The 22,008-nt window shown below is 45.5% G+C and overlaps 1 protein-coding gene across 1 annotated transcript in view; it reads left to right on the top strand.

Annotated features, from left to right (window-relative positions):
• Nucleotides 1-18,871: 18,871 nt before the first annotated feature.
• Nucleotides 18,872-22,008, top strand: part of LOC105908534 (leucine-rich repeat transmembrane neuronal protein 4) — a 90,030-nt gene continuing 86,893 nt past the window's right edge. Inside the window, exon 1 of the mRNA XM_031577911.2 lies at nt 18,872-20,059. Within this exon, the coding sequence (XP_031433771.1) occupies nt 20,056-20,059 (4 nt within the window). The 5' untranslated portion in view covers nt 18,872-20,055. The remainder of the gene's footprint in view (nt 20,060-22,008) is intronic.

Here is a 22,008-nt window from a genome sequence, read left to right as displayed (position 1 = left end):
ATGGGGGAGAGAGAGAGAGATAGGGAGAGAGAGAGAGATTGGGGATAGAGAGGGGAAGGAGAGGGACAGGGAGAGGGAAAAGAGGTGGATGAACAGACAGAGAGAGAGAGATTGAGAGAGAGGAAGGAGAGGGACAGAGAGAGGGAGAGGTGAAAGAGGGGGATGGACAGATCGAGAAAGAGAGAGGAAGGAGAGGGAGATAGAGGGACAGGAAATAGAGAAACATTCAGGGAGACAGGGGGGGGGGGGGGGGTGGTTCGGATGAATAAGTGTGAATTTACCCCCTGTGACTGCACATAAAGTCTTCTTCCTCTCTGTATCAATGACTAAATGATCTCATCACGAGTAGCAGATGCACTGAGCACTCAACAGTGAGCTGCAGGTGAGTCAGAGGGTTTCTCAATGAAGCATGTAGCCTGTAGAGGGAAGCTCTCTCATTGCAGGGTGCCTCTCTCTCCTCAGCAGGCATGCCAGCCTCAGCCCGGCCCACACACTGAGCCCAGCGCTCAGACCACACACACCAGGAGGACAGATGAATAGGATACACATTCACTCAGTTATCCTTCATCTTTACGCCCTCACTTCGACTGCACACTTGAGGGCGCGTCGCATGGGATCATCCACATTCACCCGGAGTCATTCTTTATTTTTATGAGCATCTTTGGAACCTTTGCCGTTGCCAAGTGTGTTGCTCTATTTGTGTGTTTATGTAGGTTGCAGCTGGTAATATCCCTGTCTGAGATATTAAGAGTCTGGAGATACTGGGGCAGAGGCACTTGCCCCAGAAACACTCTGATATAAACAACATAGAGGCAATGAAGGGAAACGTGTCCAGGCCTGTACAGCCCACAGTGTGAGAAATCAGTGCCGAAGATACTCTTAAAAGTCCTCCCTTCAACTGGGTGACTGCCCTCCCATGATCATTTCCCATCCCCATCCTCTAGGTGAGTGTGTTGACCATCCTAATCCCCGTTACCTGGGAGAACATTGTCCATCCCCATCCCAATAGTTTAGGTGAGTATCCCCCATCCCTGTTGCCCGGGTGATCAGTCTCCATCCCCATCCCTGTTGCCTAGGTGAGTGTTCTCCATCTCCATCCTCATCTTCATTACCTGGGTGAGTGCTGTCCATCCTCATCCCCGTTGCCTAGGTGATCATCCTCCATCTCCATTCCTGTTGCCTGGGTGAGCGTTGTCCATCCTCATCGCCCGGGGGATTGTTCCACGTCCTCGTCACCTGGGTGAGTGTGTGTGGCTGCAGCTGCCTCGGTCCATCAAGCACCACTGGCCTGCACCTGTCAAGGAATCCTGCAGTGAAATCACCAGGTTCTAATGTGGTGTCTTTTGTCTGTGAAGGTATGAATTATTCAATTCAATTCAATGTTATTGATTCAAATAGCACCATTCACAATAGACATTGTCTCAAAGCACTTTACATGTGGTTTGGTTTGTCTGAACGGGTCGTTGCTGACCTGCTGACTTGCTAAACTGAGTAGTGCCTCTGGGAGCAGAAACTGGTTCTCCTTGAAACATCAGAAGTTAGAAGCTGTAACACACCACACACAGCAACTACATCAAACGGTGTGCACAGAACAGGAGGTTCAGCAACCTCTCATAAAAATACCAGAGACATCACACTTTCTTCCCTGCACCCCTGACACTGCAGATGCCACTCAAACTGAATTATTGAAATGGTTAAATAGGTTTTTAAAAAAAAATAAAATATTCATTGAAGAGAGAATTAGTTTGAACTGCACAAAAACAATAAAGAGCAGGTTTGTTTAATCTTAATGAAAAACCAGCAATCTACCTCCCACATCTAGGCTTAACAGGTGAATAAGGTTTTTCTATCAGCAAGGTTTCTTTCTTCAACAAATATTTGAAAATCCAGGAGATCTTGCTAGGTTTATTACACCATGTATTCTTTTCACGCCGTTGCAGATTTCACATTTTATTTCTCTGTTGCTGTAAAAAAAAAAAAAGGACCAGACAAATGAAAGTCGATCCCCAGACTCCACCTCTGCTTACAGCAGCAGAACAATCTGACAATCTGATGCTCCAGTCCTTGGGCCTCCAGCAAACCAACCCTCGAACAGCAGTACCAGCTGCTCACAGAGCAGTAATGGCAGCACATATGCACTGGGGTAGATGGTGCTGTTGCTGCTAGCCAGGGTGCCATTTGGCTGCAGGAGCCCCAGACAGGACGACCAATAAGAAAATAATCTCTGTTTCTATTTCTTGCACTGCAACATTTCTCAGTAAGTTTGGGTGTAAGGGGTTTGTCTGAAACCAATACACATTGGTTTGTCAAACCAATACACCTAAACACACACACTACCTCATATTTCAAACACAGCATACAAATACACACACACACACACACACACCCTACAACACATTCCAAACAGACATTTCTCAGTAGGTTTGGGTGTGAGGGGTTTGCCTGAAGATGTTTGCGGGGTGTCTCCACCATCACCTCTGTCTCCGCTACATACACACCCCTCCACCTCTCATCTCCAACAGGTCAGAAGAATGAGGAGGCCATCTGGCCCAACTGTTTTGATAGACAGCATTGCACACTCCACACATCTGTGTGTAACCCTAGCCACAGCAGGATAAATTATGAGTTTAGCTTTGGTAGCAGAGGGGACATGTGAGGGGGTGTTTAGCCTGTGGGCCTCAGAGGCTTTGGCCAGCCCATCATCCCTCCATCCCTTCCCCTCCTCCCTCATCCCTCCTCCCTCCAGCCCGTCCTCCCTCCTCCCTCCAGCTCTTACCCTCCTCCCTCCTCCCTCCATCCCTTCCCCTCCAGCTCTTCCCCTCCTCCCTCCAGCCCTCCATCCCTTCCCCTCCAGCCCTACTTCTGGAGTAGGGCTGGAGGCCAGGGCCAGCAGACTTCAGTCGGAAGCAGGGTGATGTATACGCCAGCTGGGCTGGCCACCAGGAAACAGATTCACACACAAATCAAACACACCAGGCTGACAAAGGAAATTCAGTGTATAGGGAAAAACTGTGCTTCTCTCTGTCAGCTTTTTATTTTCTGTTTTTGTGTGTCACCGCGGGAGAATAAGATGGGTTTAATAGCCTGCCCAACATGCCCTGCAGTGGGAGACTGTGGAACTGGGTTCAGTCAGGTTTGCCCTCAGGAGCTATGAAGCAGAGGTTTGCTCTGGTCTTTATGGCACTCTTGCTGGCTTTCTCTCACACACACAAACACACACACACACACACACACACACACACACACCACACACACACACACACACACACACACACACATAGACTTACTCAAGTGTCACACACTCACTCACACAAATCACACACACACACACACACACACACACACACACACACACACACACACACACACACACACACACACACACACACACACACCAGAGGAAAGCTTTATGCGGGTGAAAACTGAAGGCACCTTCACAATGCTCCTGAACTAAAGAAAGCTAACACATGGTCAAGATGTCACAGTATAATTGCCCACCACCAGCCTGGTAATTATATTCATCAAATCCATACAGACTCATACATCCAGGAGAAAAGAGATGCATGATGGATGGAGATGTAATATAGAGGTATAGAACAGAGGGAGACATAATGTGCTTACTTTGGCTTTCAATGGAATGCTCAGGGCTATGATCAGTTTGCTTTTCTGTTGGGAAAAAACCCACCCTTTGAATTTTTGATAGCATGATTTGTAAGGTCTTATTCAAAATGAGCCAGACAATCTGTAACCGATTGTGTGACCTCTTTATGTATTTGTGTGTGTGTGTGTGTGTGTGTGTGTGTGCGCGTGTGTGTGTGTGTGTGTGTGTGTGTGTGTGTGTGTGTGTGTGTGTGTGTGTGTGTGTGTGTGTGTGTGTGTTATCAGTGATGCTGAGTCATAAGGGCATTGGATGTGATTCTGTGGAAATGAAAAGGGAGAGTTTTGGAAAAGAGCAGGTTACGTGAGGCGACACACACACACACACACACATATATGCATGCATGTTCTGCTGTCACGCAATGCTCTTTAAACTGCTTAACTGCAGGCAATGAGGAGCATCGGGCCCAAAAAGCTGCAATTAGTCCTCTGGCCCATTTTAGCTCCAAAGTGAGTCATGACTGTGACCCGGCTGCCACTCCCGCCAATTATCACATCACTTCTGCTATTGTTTATCCGGTTGTGTGTGTGTGTGTGTGTGTGTGTGTGTGTGTGTGTGTGTGTGTGTGTGTGTGTGTGTGTGTGTGTGTGTTTGTATGTTTGTTTTTTGTTTTAACCTAAAAAAAAGCTGATTCTACCAAAATGTAAAATATTCAGCACACAGAAGCTTTTTGGTTAGTTCATGTGCACCAGCAATGCCAAAGAAGGCTGCTATACAGCAAGTGCTGTGACTTGCAATAGGTTTGATGCGTTCATACAGGGAGATTAACACACACACACATGTACACACACTCTCTCTCTCTCTCTCTCTCTCTCTCTCTCTCTTTCTCTTTCTCTCTCAAACACACACACGCAGACACACACACACACAGAGTGGTGAATATCTCTTCATGTACCTAATGGCCCTAAGAGGCAGACTATGATGAGAATTAATGATGGTCATGAAAATGACAATAACAGACACGGCACTAGTTTCATTGTTGAATTATTTTAGAACTCATTGGCAACACAGAGCCTTATCAGCAAAGGCTATTCAGATAGCAGCTCTGTCAAACTGTCCAAGGATAATGGCAGTAACAGGGCCGACACTGGTGACATTGTTGAATTATTGTAGATAGAACTAATTTTATTCATTCCACAGTTTGTGATCCTGGTGGGCGTTTGTGTTGTAGATTAGATTCAACTTCACCCCCATTGTGCAGAGTACAGGTACAAAGCTAATGGAAGCCAGTTAGCATCTAGCCAGAAGCGCATTACTTACAAGTGCAGGTCTGAGGAATGCTATGCTAAGTAATGCTATGTATTATGCTATGTGCGGTATTTCTGTGTAGTGACAATGGTGATGGCTAATGGTGTCTGTGCTGCATACTGCACCAGAAAGCAGAAAAGTGAAGCTAGCGCACCTGATGGCTAATAAGAATGTAGGACACTTCAGACTTGTTGAGCGCCTCTCTGATACAGTGCTTTGAGAGGTAAACCGGCTCACAGACAGAGAGGGGGAAAGCAACCAGAGGAGGATGTGTGCTGGTGTGTTTGCTTAGCCCGGGGTGATAGATGTGTTACCCTCTTTTAGTACCTTTGGGTAGCAACACAGAATCAATCTCTCTTATTGTGTACTTCAAAGCAATCAGTGCGGCCCTGTCTGCACACGCATCAGCAGATTTCCCCTGCACACAGACACACACACACACACACACACACACACACACACACACACACACACACACACACACACACACACACACACACACACACACACACACACACACACACACACACACACACACACACACACACCAGACAGCAGCCTAACAGGATGAGGAGCGGGCTGGAGCATCCTTCAGATGAGTGGCACATCAGAGTGGCACATCGGCATTGTTAAAGACACACACAAACACACACACACGCACAGACACACACAAACACACACACACGCACAGACACACAGACACACACACACGCACAGACACACACAGACACACACACACGCACAGACACACAGACACACACACACGCACAGACACACAGACACACACACATGCACAGACACACAGACACACACACATGCACAGACACACAGACACACACACATGCACAGACACACAGACACACACACATGCACAGACACACAGACACACACACATGCACAGACACACAGACACACACACATACAGATGCAGAGACACCCAGACACACACACAAACACTCCTAGTTTTTGTAGGCTCTGATTAAAGGCTTTTGTAGGCTCTGTGCAGTAACCTGTAGGTGCTATTAACAGTGAAGGTTTTGATCTGAAGTAATTTTTTTTTTATCTGCCATCTTGAGTGAGAGACCTGACAACTCCCCACAGCTCTGTCAGGCAAGTGCAGCATTCAACCTTCAAAATTGCGAACCACTGAAAACCTACAGACCCAAGAGGTGCCTCTGTGTGAGGACCTGCCACTGAAGCTCTCATTATCCTCTCCCAGTCAGTAGCACCTCGGCTAAGACCTACACACACACACACACACACACACACACTATACACACACACACTATACACACACACACACACACTATACACAGGGAGTACTATACACTCAGACACACTCTACACCATATCAAATATTCAGGTGTTTTTATTCAGAGAATGCAGGCAAGATGAAGGTCTTAATGTTAATATGTGTATTTACATCGGAGGCTTCAGAATTATGCAAAGGTGGTTGGAGTGTGCAGTGAAGCTCAAATAATAATCCGAAGATGAAAAGGGAGAGTTTTAACGGGAAACTTGGCAATGCTGTTTTAAGAAGCCTCCCCCTCAAAGTCCGTAAGATTGGTGTCCAATTATGAGCCCGGAGCACAGTGCCTCCTTTGGTCCTGTTCACAGTCACACACACATACACTCAGTCATGTCCACACCATCACACACACACACACTCTCTCTGTCTCTCTTTCTCCTCTCTCGCTCTAAAACTCCTCACACACAGAGCACATGGAACTTTGCCAACACTCTCTCTCTCTCTCTCACACACACACACACACACACACACACACACACACACACACACACACACACACACACACACACACACACACACACACACACAAACACACTCACACAGCCTGACCCCTGGTAGACTGTATTGAGGAAGCTTTTCTTTAGTATGAGGGCACTCTAGGTGAAATAAACATAACATAAAACACACTGAAAATCTATTAGCATGTATTTCTGCTGCTCAAGCACGTTTCTGGCCGTGCATGTGTGTGTGTATTTGTGTGCGTGTATTTGTGTGTGAGTCTGTGTACGTGTGTGTGCGCATGCATGTGTTTTCTCATCCCCCCCCCCCCCCCCCCCTCTTATAAATGAATAATGGCGTTTTAATATTTTGAGCATTTCTGCAGTTTTTGAGGCCATGTGGGGACCGGTGTGCTGAGAGATGGGAGCTCATTACTGCACTGTCACCTGTGTGTGTGTGTGTGTGTGTGTGTGTGTGTGTGTGTGTGTGTGTGTGTGTGTGTGTGTGTGTGTGAGATTGAGAGTAGGGTGTATGGCTGCACGCTGCACCTGGCAGGGTTAATAACCTCAGAGTTCATATTGTGTGTGTTTGTGACTAAGAGAATGGTTGGATGACTGCAGGACCTCCTGAGGAATAGGCAGGGTCAATAACTCAGAGTTCACATCAGAGTGTCTGGGTCAGGGGTGTGTGTGTGTGTGTGTGTGTCGGGGGAAGGGTGATGAGGATAAAGAGTGCCAGAACAGCAGAGAATCAGAGAGCCGCTCATGCATGCCTACACTCACTTGTCCGGTTACCCAGCATGCACCACTGCCCTCATCATCAAACAGATGCTCGTTGTCATGGTGACAGGCCTCTCTTGGAATTTCTTTTTTCATTCCAGCTCTTCCTTCCACATTCATCCAGCTCTCCGTTCTCTGATTTTCATCCAGCCCCCACCACCCCCAACCCCCCCCTCCACACACACACACACACACACACACACACACATTTCCCATGCAGCATCAGCCATTCTGGGCACGCGTGCTTCAGCAGCATGTAAATTATTCAGCCGGGGCTCCAGGAGGCTGTGAGTGAGCCATAAATCCAGCCCTCTCCGCGGCTAGTTCAGGGCTGACTGTGGTTAAATGGAGCTAAACATCAGTATGGAGAAATTGACCATCACTCCGGACTTTTCTCCTAAACAAACTCACTCCCATCTGCTGGCTGCTTTTCTGTTTGTAGTTTAGTGAAAATGGCCTTTGTCTGTTTCTACACACTCAAACTCACACTCTTCCCTGTGCCTGGCAGAGTGCTTGGCATGGCTTCAGAGGTTAACTAACCTTTAATGAGTTCAGACCAAGCAGTAGGCCTGCTGCCTGCGTTTAATAATGCATCGCTTCGGGGCCAGAGGTGGCAGTACCCACCTGAAACAGCACCCCTCCTCCCATCTCTGCGTCGACCCTCACCCAAACACATACCCACAGTTACACACACCCGTCTCTGCATCTGCCACACACACACACACATCTCTGCCTCTGCATCTGCCACCCCCCCACCCCCCCAACACACACACACACATCTCTGCCTCTGCATTGGCCCACCCGAACACACACACACACACACACACACATACACTCACACATATCTCTGCATCTGCCACCCCCCAAACACATACACACATCTCTGCCTGTGTCTCTACATTGGCCCACCCCTACACACACACACACGCACACACCCTGTCCCTGCCTCTTGCTCACTGCCTGTAAACAATTAAGTACCTCCAACAAAGGAAACCTCCAGTCACGGTGTTTAACAAACACTCAGGTGGAGCTGAGGCGCTGCATCTATAATTCATGTTTTTTTTTCAGCCACTGCACAGAAGTTGAACTGCAAACTTAAGTGTCAGAAGTCACCCTGTGCTCTTACTGTTGCCTTCAGAGAGTCGTGTTGATTTAGAGTTTTAGAGCACAGCTGCGAGGGTTGATATAATCAACAGAGCTCCTCATTCAACCTGAGAGGCCAATTAAGCAGACTCACGACTCACTGTGACAAATGAGAGAGCCCTTCCGCCGAAGATAATTCTTGTGTGCTTTCAATTTTCTAATAATAAATTACAAATGTAAGAGGGAGACAAGTGGTCCTGACTGAAAAAGAGAAATAATGCCCTGCGTTCCTTCTCTGGATGGTCCTGCTCATCCTTTGTAGAGCTCTCTCTGTGTCCCAGTCTCAGGAAAGGCAGTGTTTCATATGATGCTCAGACAGCTGAACAGGCTTCACCTCCTTTACCCCTCTCCCCAGGGAGATCTCTCTGCCTTCTTCTCTCCCTCTCCTCTCTGTCTCTATCTTTATCACACACACACACACACACACATACCTCACGCACCATACGTCCTTTGTCACCCCCCCCCCCCCCCCCCCCATACTTTGCATTCTCAGGTAGATGGGCCCCCCTGTCGAGCTGGGTGGCGCTCAGAGCTTCATCATCAGTGCTCTCAGGCCACTGCTGTCATTGTCTTTAATTGCCATGAACACTCTTGGTGACTGCCCATGTTTGAGAGCGATGCATAAACGGTAAGTAAGTAAGACTCTGCTGAATTGGATTAAATATGGATTAATTGAGATGAACGAGCTTCTGTTGCTTGTTTTGTCCTGCTGGAAGGACCAACTAATGCCAGAGGACACACACACACACACACCCACACACAGACATTCACTTAGACATAACACTGTTAATGTAACACACATGCTGTCTCTCTATCTCACACAAACCAACACACACAGACACATACTAACACACATGAACAGATCACTATTACCGTAACACACACACAATTTCACTGACTGAGACCATTGTTCAAATAAGACACACAACCCCGCCACACGTACACACATACACACATACACACATACACACATACACAGAAAACTAGCCCAGAGCAGTGTTTCCATAACTTTCTCTCTCTGATACACACACACACACACACAGGCACATGCACACACACACACACACACACACACACACTGACAAAACTCAGGGTTGCCTCAGGACATGCAGTGTGAGGGGCAGACATTTTTGGAGAGACAGTTTGCTGTTTAATTACACTCAGTGGGAGTCACCTTCCCCAAACCTCAGTGAGGGTCTGCAGTAACAAACACACACATACACACACGCACACACAAAACAAACAACCAAAAAAGAAAAAAACACAGGGAAGCTTCCATGCGAAAATATATCATTTTGAATCTTATTAATCATTCATAATGCTTTAGAATTGCTTTATTGTTGACAAACCTTTTGTTTACACTAAACAAATGGATCTACTGAATACACTTTGAAAATAAACTAATAAAACTGGAATAGACTTACACCACCATCTAGGTAATTGTCTTTTCATTTATGAATATGCAAAGGCAGTACATCTCTCTCTCTCTCTCTCTCTCTCTGCGTGAGGGGGGGCAGATATACATTCATTAAATTAAATATACTAAACCTATGGCTGATTGTGCAATCAACGCATGTCACCTCCCTCTGAATGTAATTTGCGGCGTACGTAACTGATCGAAATAAATCAATCATGAGCGCAATTTAATGGAATCATCGAACGGCATTAAAAGGAATCAAACGTTTAGCGATCAGGAAATGCATGCTAATAGGATGTCATCAAAAAGAGACACTGGGTAATCTACACCACTCGCATTCCTCTCGGACTAATTGTGCGGCTATAACAAACAAACACGATAGTTTGGCAGGCATCTACACGTAGGGAAGTGCATGCAGTCAAAAAGAGAAGATGAGAAACAAAAAGGCAAACAGGAGTAAAGGTTGATTTTTTTTAAACCTGGTCCAAATGAGCAAACCTGGTGCTCGGAATACTGTTTCCATCATTTCTGGAAGTGTATCCTATTCACGCATGTAATGCACAATCTGGATAACACCTGCTGTTAAATGGCGGATTTTTTCCACCGCAAAACAGACGCAGTTGTCACAGAATATAACAGAATATAACAGAATACGTAATCAGTGACTCCTTGCGCTTCTCCTCCCATCATTTTGCCAAAAACTCCCGCTTTTCCCACAACACTCCCATGAATGCATTTCAAGTCAGAAGAGCGCAACTTGTCATTCTGCGCTACACCGCAGCGGGCATAACGTGGTTTTAGCCATGTGCGGTCTCTTCGTACATACCATGCCATGTTTTTAGGCGCACGTTGCGACAAAAATTACGCCTATTACAGTTTTTCTCGATTGATTACATTCAAAAACTGGAACTTATGGCACAATGACCACAACCTGTAACTCATGTGCCAACTCCCTAAACCAATTCTGCTAAACTATAAGCACAATTATGTGCTTTAGACACAAATTTCAATTGTTAACCGCACTTTCTTCAAAACACAACACACAATTATGTGCTTTAGACACAAATTTCAATTGTTAACCACACTTTCTTCAAAACACTAAACACCATCCTCTCTACTTTGCACACTTCATCAATGCCAAAACCTCCTTGTGTTCAGACAGAACACACTGCTATTCAATTGGCAAAACTTCCATTTCAAAGGCTGTTGTGCAATTTGAAATCAAAGCTTTAGCAATATGATGGCCACAGGTTAGCTCCTGGTTTGGAGAACAATTGATGGCAACATTGAAGTGAGAGGTGATCAGAAAGGCAGAGGAGTGAGAGTAAGAGGAGGAGGAGGAGGAGGAAGTGGATGAAGAGAAAGAGCAAGAAGGAGAGCCATTATCTCTGATGAGATTCGGGCCACTGTAGTCAACCATATGGTCAACCATGGTTTGACCATGCAGGAGGCTGGCCAGAGGGTTCAACCAAATATAAGCCGCTTCTCAGTTGCATCCATTCTCTGGACATTCAGAAGAGGGAATAGGTAAGAAGCACTACTATGACAGGAAAACACTAGTTTGAATGCCTTATCAGGAGCATAGTATTCTTGTATTTTCCATTGTACTGTATCTGTAAAATTACGTAAACAAATACAAAGTGCAACCATTGATGACCAAGACATATTCCTAAACATCAATACAGTGAGCCTAGCCACAGTGGACTGTGTTCTAAGGCGGAACACCTTGAGAATAAAGCAGGTGTACAGGGTGCCTTTTGTCAGAAACTCCGACAGTCAAACAGTTATGCTATGACTATGTGCAAGTAAGTCATATACATTTTCACAACTGATTGTGTCCTATCAGCACTGACACATTACTGTACTGTATTGTAATCCAATCCAATGTTACAGTTTTTCTCGATTGCTTACACACATGAAGCATGCCTCGTTTTCTCAAAACTCTAAACACAAATCCCTAAACCACTCACACAAAATGCAACAACATTCACAACACTGTGTAGGTCTATTTCTGATAGCACATTGTCAATATTGTCTTGAGCTAGAACAGGATGCAGTAGTTTTTTGTCCTTTTTTATTTTACATTTTTCTTTCTTTTTTTTTTTGACTGTACTGGCCTATATCCTATTGTTTGTTCTGTGCAAATCATTTACACATTCATTTGTGTTTGCTGTGATGTATAGGCTACAGCACTTTTGGATAAAATAAAGAAATATTTTAGTTGTTACTGTATATTTGTGTGTTGTTTTATATTTGCGTAAAAACATTATACAGTTATATTTTACTACAGGAGTAAGCGTATAGTAACATAATGTTCCTGATAAGGCCTTCATACTGGTGTTTTCCCATTTCATAGTAGTGTTTTCCATTGAGCACATCAGTGTTCAATCGATGCTTAGAATGTCTACTCATATAATGGGCTGTGTTTGTCATTAGAAAACAAAGTACCCTTTTGAGGTGACATAACACTGTTTTGAAAGCAAAGTTGGCTTTTGCAGGATGTATAAAGGGTTTTGCATTTTGTGTGAGTGGTTTTGGGATTTGTGTTTAGAGTTTTGAGGAAACGAGGCATGCTTTCAAAAAATGTGTGTTAGCAATTGAGAAAAACTGTAAGCCTAAAAACGGGTGCTAACGTCATGTTAGTACATCTGGCCCTGCGTGCGTGTGCTTGTGTCTGCCCCATCTCAGCTGTAATAGGCTGCCTTTCTGTGTGGCGCAGACGATGTTTCCTGTACCCATGAGTGTTAAAGGTTGTATTTCACCGCTGGAAACATTTTAATCCCTTTGGTTGGAAATGCGATTTAAAAAAATGAATTCAACTGTGTTACTATGACTGAGAGCCAGTGTCAGGTGTTTGTGTGTGTTTATGTGCATGTGTGTGTATATTTACGTGTGTGTGTAAGTGTGTCTGTGTGTGTCTATTCTACCCTGTCCAGTTGTCAGACGAGTCATAGTTTCTCAGCCAGCTCCAGATCCCCCTGGGGGGAATCTCTGCCTAACCCCATTAGATGGATATCAACCCCCCACCACAAACACACACACACACACACACACACACACACACACACACACACACACACACACACACTAGGGCTATTTTCAGGAATCTCTGCCTAACCCCATTAGATTGATATCAAACCCCCCACCACCACCTGCCCCACTGGGGCTTTTTTCAGAATATGTTCCACTCTTTCTCAAACATTCTCATCTCTTTGCTAGTGCCACACCAGTAGTTCAGATCATATTAAGTCCTATTTAGGTGTCAAAGACAGGATTAATCCTCAGGAGTCTGGGGTACATTCAGGAACTTTGAAGATTCTGACATGCTCTGACATTTTTGCAAAATTTAAGCAACTTTAAACAGTGTTTCCAAAGTTGCTTTTTTCAGCACAAGTTTGGGTACAATACTGTGTAAGTAGTATGTATGTCTTATCAGTGCCATGCACTCCCTGTCAAATAATTAGTCCAGTTTACACTGCTGTTTGTTTCATATGATGTTATGTTTTATAAATGACATACCTTGCAGGTGGAAGGGCATCACAACATTTTAGTATGAAGTAAAGCTCTTTACCACAGATTTATCATGCAACTATTGTACAATAGAGTGTGATTTTCTATTTGTTTTCACAGTCCTTTTTCATATGGGTCGGGTCAATTTAGCAGCAGGGGACAGAGTGAAAGGTCAGGAGACATTCTTCACAGATAAGTAGGTAGATACCTTGAAGCCTCTCTAGACACCTGGAAGAACACCTGCTTCTTTTTCATAGTTCTCTGATCTTATTTATCTAAACTTTGACAGTAGACAGTTCCTGTGTCGACATCCTTGAGACAGCCGATCCTTGTTTCAAAAACAGTGTTTGCCGTGTTTGGGCGTCAGAATTCACAGTTGTTCCTCAGCTTGGGCTAAGATGCTGTGAAGTGTGAGTGAGTGTTGGTGTTGGCACAAGGCCATGTGCTCTGTGTGTGTATGTGTGTAGGTGTATACGTGTGTATGTGTGAGTATACGTGCGTGTGTGTGCGCATATATTTATATTAAGCGTGTGTGTGTGTGTGTGTGTGTGTGTGTGTGTGTGTGTGTGTGTGTGTGTGTGTGTGTGTGTGTGTTGGCAAAGTTCCATGTGCTCTGTGTGCGAGGAGAGAGCTCCTGCTAGTTTAGGGCTCAACCTGTTTTGTCTCCTGCTCCTGCTGGCAGCAGTGCAACACACAGTTACACAAATCCTATACAAGTTCCATCCTATACAAGTTCCATCCTATACAAGTTCAAGGTTTGCTGACATAAGTGGGTGTGCTGTACATGTGTAGGTGTGTGTATGTGTCCACACACATGTGTAGCGGTGTGTGTGTGTGTTGTGTCCATTCGCATGTGTAGGTGTGTTTCTGTGTCCACATGCAGGTCTGTCTGTGTCGACACGCACGTGTAGGTGTGTGTGTGTGTGTGCGTGTGTCCATGTGCGTGTGTGTGTGTCCACATGCATGTGTAGGTTTGTGTGTGTGTGGCTTTGACAGCTAGTCTGGATCAGCAGAAATCGCCCCCATAAATTGTTATATCAGTAATGCACGGAGCAGGCAACAAGACGGCTCTTAAACCACACTGCTGCTGACCACTCTCACACAGACCCGTGTGTGTGTGTGTGTGTGTGTGTGTGTGTGTGTGTGTGAGAGAGAGACAATCAAACAATATAGTCACCTTTACAGGCCTACATCTCACTGCTCACAGCCCTGTCTTCCTCAGTTGTCTACCGATGCTCATAGTCACCCTAATGTGTACGGTTAGTCTGCTAATGCTTTTCTGTCCCTCAGTCAGTTACACAAGAGCCCATATGTGTGCGTGCATGTAAAGCCAATCTCAGCACCTTTGCTGCGCTGTTTGTATCACAGAGCTCCAGATTGGGGCACAGCTTGGGGGAGAGGTTAATAAAGGCGACCCCTGAAATAGGAGCTGGAACTGCGGCTGAATCTCCTGCAACATTTTCTATTCAAAAACGGCTGTATTCTCTTTCTAGAGGTATCATTATTTCTGTGGAAGGGATGCTTTTAGTTGGGTGTTTTGTATGAATATGTCTACTGTGATTTTGCTGAAGGACGAGGTGGACTGACACTGGCTCCCTCTGAAAAGCACTCCATTGAATTTGAGCATGAAAAAGGCACCATAAAGCACTTTTCCACTGCAGGAACTCGCTGACGGTTTTAGGCAGGGTGACGCCTTTGTGCAGTTTTCCACTGTAGGAGCCGCCCCCGCAGGACTCTTTCAGGGCCATTTTCAGGGGCAGAATAAGTACCTGCTCTGGGGTACGTACTTGGGTGATGCTTTCAGTGATGGTTGATGCTTATTGGTTAAAAATGACTTGAGTGGAAGACAGCAACAAGCACCATTTTTAAAACCAGATACATTTACCAAAGGTTATCTTACATAGTTAGCATGTTGAGGTCACAGTCATTGAATGAACACCAATACAGAATGTCATATAAGCTTTAATAAATAGAAGTGGTGCTCATATATCCTTTCATCAAGTAATTAAGCTAGGTTTAATTCTTAGGTTTACGGTGTATCTATTGACTTCAATTTACTCAGTTTTAAATTATTTGCCCGAACTGGGCTATTGGGAGGGTTGGTGAGTTGGGGAGTTTGGGCAGAGTTTGTTAGCGTGATGGTGAAGGTATTGGCAGGGTTGGTTGGTTGTGTGACAGTGAGGGACTGGGCAGGGTTGATAGGTTGTGAAATGGTGGGAGTATTGGCAGGGTTGTTTAGTTGTGTGATAATGGGGTGGGGCAGGTTTGGTGAGTTGTGTGATGTTGGTGGTGGAGGTATTGGCTGGGGGTTTAGTTGGGTGGTGTGGGCAGGGCAGTGGCGGTTGTTTCACCGGACGGAGGTCTATACCCATCTGCCTCCTTTGGCAGATCCATGTTGCCAGCGCTGTTTGCAAACATGTTTCTGCTCTGCTCAGAAATCCCCCATTCAGAGTGAGGGAGGGGCCACAGTCATGCGAAGAGAGTCATTGGCTCTCTGGCAGCAATGAGGGAGGCGCCACAGTCAGGTTTAGAGATTCATTGGCTCTCTGATGGTATTGAAGGAGGGGCCACAGTTACGTGAAGAGATTCATTAGCTCCCTCATTGCAGTGGGGGGAGGGGCACAATCTTGAGAACACATTCATTGGATATGCGATGGCAGTGAGGGAGGCGCCACAGTCAGGTGAAGAGATTCATTGGCTCTCTGGTGGCAGGCCACAGGAAGTAGCCTCGCTCTCTGCGCCGCCAGGGCAGCACTCCCAGGCCTGAACAATGTGATTATGTGCTGGAAAGCTGAAGACGTCAAAGGATGCCTTATCACTGGATATCCATAATCAAGGTTCAAAGTTAGCGCTATTGATATCCACAATCAAGGTTCAAAGTTAGCTTTATTGTCTCCCAAGGGAGCAAATTGTCCCGGATAGAAGACATAACTGCAGCACACACATCTTAAAAACAAAGGATGACACGAAACAGAAAGCAGAGACATAAAGGCAGGCAAACAGCACAGCTAATGTACATCCATACACTACAATCCCCCCCCCTACACACACACACACACACACAGACACACACACACACACATATCTCCCTCCATGTTGCTGCCGCAGCTCAGTAAAGATGTGTTCTTTACCTCCTCCACCTACACATCTCTCTGAAAGAACGCTCATTAGGCTGTGGGCACCTGTGCTGCCAGTGTTGCTCTCAGGTGTTTGATGTCTGTATGCAGTATAGGTTACATTTGCAAACATTTGCAATATTAATGCACTGTGTACAGTATCCTATAGAAAGAATACCTTCATGTCTACTCCCGTTCCTCTTTCTGTGCGCTGCAGATAGTGAGTCAAGCATTTAGGTTCATGATTAGGGCTCCTTTGCCTGCTTGAGGAGTGTTTATTTGTCATCGGCGTCATTGTGTACAAATCCACTCCAGGAGGCATGATGTGTTAGGCAGAGCGCTGCTGTGGTCCTCTGCAGTCCGTGATTCTAATCTAATACATTTTTTGTCAAAGTCAGCGAATTGTTCCTCACAGTCCTCTCGCTGTCCCTGTTCAGTGTCTGCGCTCCAAAAAACTAGTGTTCCTTACACAGTCCTGGCTCTGCAAATGGAGCACAAACATAGTGGTCTGGGACTGAGCCATACACCAATCCAGCTATTTAGCTTGTTGCTTCAGGAGCACGGAAGGGAGGGGAGTAATTTGATTGGCAGTTGAGCTCAAATATCAACAGCAACAAACTGTCAATATTTGCATCCTTAGCCAGCCGTCCCAACAAATGTACCAAAGTGGACACCACCTTTAAGATGGACGATGCATCTGGTGGATGTAGGTTGGACCAGGGCTGGATCGGGGCCCAAATCAGCTGCTCCTTGGGAAGGCTGCCTTCTCCCTCTGTTCCATCTCCAGTGTTGGAACTGCCTCTGCTCATCTCACTGGGCTCCTGAGATGAAACCGCTGAGGGAGCACAGCAGAAGGAAGAGAAGACAGGTCCAGGTCCCCTTTTAGAGGGGAGGGCAAACACCACAGGTGTGTTCAACTAAGCAAACAAAGGCAAACGTTCACAAACACTTTCAAGCAGTTTTTCGTTTACCTTGAGTTTCCCGATCTGAGGAGATAGTTCTCGGCGAACATACATGGACGCTGGACTAAGGGTTTGACGGAGAATCTCAGGCCAACATTCTATTAGACAAAAGACCACGAGGCGAATCAAAGGTTTCTGGAGGTGTATTTCAAGGTGCTCCTGCAGGGAGTCAATTCCAACATCGAGTAGAGGCAGAAAAAGACTAAAGAGGCACCACAGTGTTACAGGTTAAATACCAGTCAATCATGGGAGGATACATTGGGGGTGATAGGTTTGTTACAGGTCAATGTGGGGAAGGGGGCATGTGAGTGGGAGGGGATGTTCCTATGAAGGAACACACACAGGCCCAAAATGGTGGACAATGGATGTGTATTCCTCCACCTGGGGCAGGGGGGGATGATGTCTGCTAGGGGCTTTAAACAAAGGTGTGCCAAGACTATCGATGCACATGGCACACACACACACACACACGAGAACATGCTTGCAATGCAATGTAAGTCTATAAATGAATGGCAATATCAATTTCCATCAGGTTGAATCAAACAACTTTTACACAAAAACGTTGAAATTTAAAAGTTCAAAGACAACTTGTTCGCGTGGAACGTTTGCCTCTGTTTGGAGATGATGTGCAGACAGAGATGATGCGCAGAGCCTCTTCCTCAGGGTCCTGCTGCTGTTTGGATTGGCCCTAAACCCAATATGCTGAGCCGTAGCATGCACTGGCTGTCTACAACAGAGATTATAAACAGATAGTACACTTCTTATTTCTATGCAAACTGGGAATTTCCAGGATGTCTTTCCGTGTGTAGATGTGTTACGATTTCTGTCTGGTGAGTGTCTGTGTGTGCATATGTTTGTGTTCAGATTTCTGTCTTGTGTACATGTGTATGTTCAGATTTCTGTCTGGTGTGTGTGTGTTCAGATTTATGTCTGGTGTGTGTGTGTATGTTCAGCTTTCTGTCTGGTGTGTGTGTGTGTGTGTGAGATAGTGTGTTTGTGTGTGTACCTTTGTGTCAGTGTGTGTGTATAAGTGTGTTTGTGTGTGCACCAGTGTGTGGGTGTGTGTGCGTGCGTGTGTGTGTGTGTGTGTGTGAGAGAGAGTGTGTTTGTGTGTGTACCTCTGTGTCAGTGTGTGTGTATAAGTGTGTTTGTGTGTGCAACAGTGTGTGTGTGTGTGTGTGTGTGTGTGTGTGTGTGTGTGTGTGTGCTTTGTTGTGGAAATCACTGTGTAAGAGGTGATGGGGTAAAAAGCCCATTATGAAACAGCGCGATGATAAGGGCCAGTGGGTTCCCGGGTGGAGCAGAAATGACAAACAGAAGATAGCCTCAGCTCAGTTCAGTTCAGCATGCGGAATGCACCGCAGCGGAAGCGACGCGATCAACTGAACACAAACATGCCATCAGCATAGCCTTTTTATTTATTTATGATTTTAAGAAGAAGCATTTGGGATTGGACGGCGCTTTGAGATTGTGGTGTCCATCTGGTGTTCCAGCACTGTACACTATACGATTCCGGCGCACTGAATGAACTATTAAATGATCACATAACTTAGGTGCCTGGAATCATATGGCACATTTGTTTTTTAAAACATGCGTGAAGCTGCACTGATTTTTGTATACCCGAGGGAAATCACTGAGGCACCGTAACCACGGATACCTTCCCACCAGAAGAGGGCATTCGGATTCTGTCTTACAAAGTTACCGCACGACAAGCAGACGAGATGTTAACCAGTGAAAAGCCTCCTGCTCCGTTTCTGTCCGGTTCGGGGCTGATCGTCGAAGACAAAAATATTTTTCAAAGAGAAGTACGTTTGCCTGTACAGTTCCATTATTTTGTTCTGCCCAGCGACTGAACCTTTCCGCGGAATTCAGTTCTTTATTTTGTGTGTGTGTGTGCGATGCGAACTCCTTGTCAGCCTGCCGGGCTCCAATCAAACGCACTCAGACGCATTTTCACAAAGGGAAGCTGGAGCCTTCTCCGGTCCCAGTCTCTCGGGAGAGACCCAGCTTGCGCAGTATGCCAGAATGGATAGACATGAGGTGGCGAGAATGTCTTGTCTGGGAATTCTCAACTTAATATGGTGGTGTATGGCTTTATGTAACTTGGATGTGGAATAGTCTGGATTCTTTTGCATCCATTGTTGACATCGTCAAATCGTGAAAACCCGTATTGTTTTGATGCTCTGACTGTATGTATAGTTGCATATACTTTTTAAGGTCTACTGAGCGACAGAGAGATCTGTTCCATGGTCTTGCAGCGTGCCTGACATTCGGATATCACAAACCTTTCCCACGCCGGTGTTCTGGCGGCAGCCGTTAGCAGGTGCGCGTCAAGATCAGCGGCTGCGCGAGCTACTGAGGTCCTGCATCAGAACCGAGCCGAACTGAACTGAGCAGCGTGTGTGTCATGCGGACTCGTGTGTCGGCCACGAGAAGCCTCTAAACCCGTGGACAGGAGCTGACATATCAGCGGACATGGGTAAGTGTGCCCATATGCCCGAACTATGAAAAACAGCCTAAATCTGCAAACCTCAGCGGTTGTGTGTGTAACCTTCAATTCCCTTAAACAGAATTCACAAGCGCGTCGTGCTAAGAGTTCATGACAATGTCAGTTTTAGTGTGTGATATCACGTTGGTGCAGTGTTTAAATGTTTTCTTTGTACAAGTAATACCTCTTTTTTCCATCAATAGGCAGTTTTTTTTTTTTTTTTCATTCTAGAGATATCCAAGCGCGGCAGATTCCCTTGCAGTTCTCTTGTTCGAGTCTAATAAACAGGTAGCGACGTAACGAATATATAGTTATGTAGTCTTGATGTAGAAAATTCCAACAAGAGCAGCTGTTTGATGCCTATAAAAATGTATTTTTTGTCGATGGTTTATTCCTCCCTTTCCCCCAAATGGTTTACGGAATTGACCGAGGCCACGGTATTTTCTGGACCCGAAATGCTTATAGTGCATCATAATGGAGGTCAGGCAACTTTATGCAACATACTTGTGCATCATTATGTATTGCAACAAATATGCTGATTTATTGACCAAGAGCATTGAGTTAGTAAAGTATTTTTTTTTGTTTTTTTAAGCCACGTAATTTTCGTTTAGGATTGGACACTTCCCTCTTTCGGTGTTATTGGCGTAGCTGCATTTGACCAGTTCTGGTGTTCATGTGTTCGGTAAATCGTAAACACATCTATGCACATATTTTGTGACTTGTCATCAGGTGTCCCTTACCCCTCTCTCCCGCCCACCACGATAGAGCGCGCGCGCGCGCGTGTATGCGTGTTCGAAAAGAAGGGACAGAGAGCGTATGAGTGTGTGTTAATCAGATCCAAGTCTCACCCCTCCACTGTCCAGCTTTACAAATTATTCTACTTAATAACTGAGCTACCGTTTTTCATAAAATTACCTGACTAATTCGGCACCTGTCCAGCTTTTTCATGTCGCCGAATTTCTTAAATACAATAAAGTCAAACTTCGGGGATATATTTGGCCTATGAGAAAATGTTTTCACGCCTGAGAAGATGAGCCTCTTTATCATATCTTCGCGAGCATGGGCCTGACTAACACACTGTATTTGGACATCCAGCCGATTCATTGATTGCTGAGCACATAAACTATTAAGGTTTTCAAAAGCGACAATGTCATTTGAAATTCATGGGTTTCAAGTATGTGGTATTCTGCCGATGATTGCAGATAATGTTTGCAGCTTCATTCATCTCATGTAGACATTCTAATATGTATCTAAGTCTGTAGAAACGCAGAAGTTAAAAATACAGTATTGATCTCTCTCTCTCTCTCTCTTTCTGCATGTATGCGTGTGCATGACAAGTCTGACAATGCCGTGCTTTAGCTTTGTCTTAGTAACAGCAGTGCATAGTCACCGTCTTGAAACAGTGGCTGCACTGGACGTGAGAGAAGAATACGTGGGAGCAACTGGTCAGAATTAAGTCGAGTTGAGGAAATGTCTGTGGGCATGTTTTTTGAACAGCCCATTTCATTCTGCTGAGCTAGGCTATGGGACTGGAGGGCTGATATGCCCTGCCAACTCCTGTAGATAAGTCACAGTCCATACAGCGGCCCAGATGTACTTGGTGTATCATTGTGTAGAGGTTTGTTGGGTCATGGAGTGTCATGTAGATTACAATCAGATAACCAGACTGTAAAGGATCAAGGCCCCCCGATTCAGCTCACAATCAGCAGCCATGTTGAGACTTGGAACCTTTTCCGCTATAATAACATCTATATTATATTGTATTATATGATATGATATTATATTATGTAGTGATGCTGTGGTGTTGGTGACATGCTCAGGCCACAGACATGGTGCAGTTTCAATGCTGTTTTTATTCTGTTGGATCTGCTGAGGTAGCGCATTTCCTGCTGTTGCCTTCTGCAAGCGGAGGAAGGTTGGGCAGAAACAAACATTCAGAT

This window comes from Clupea harengus, chromosome 12 (genome assembly GCF_900700415.2).
Source record: "Clupea harengus chromosome 12, Ch_v2.0.2, whole genome shotgun sequence".
NCBI classification, from domain to species: Eukaryota; Metazoa; Chordata; class Actinopteri; order Clupeiformes; family Clupeidae; genus Clupea; species Clupea harengus.
This window is presented reverse-complemented; position numbering and strand designations above follow the sequence as displayed.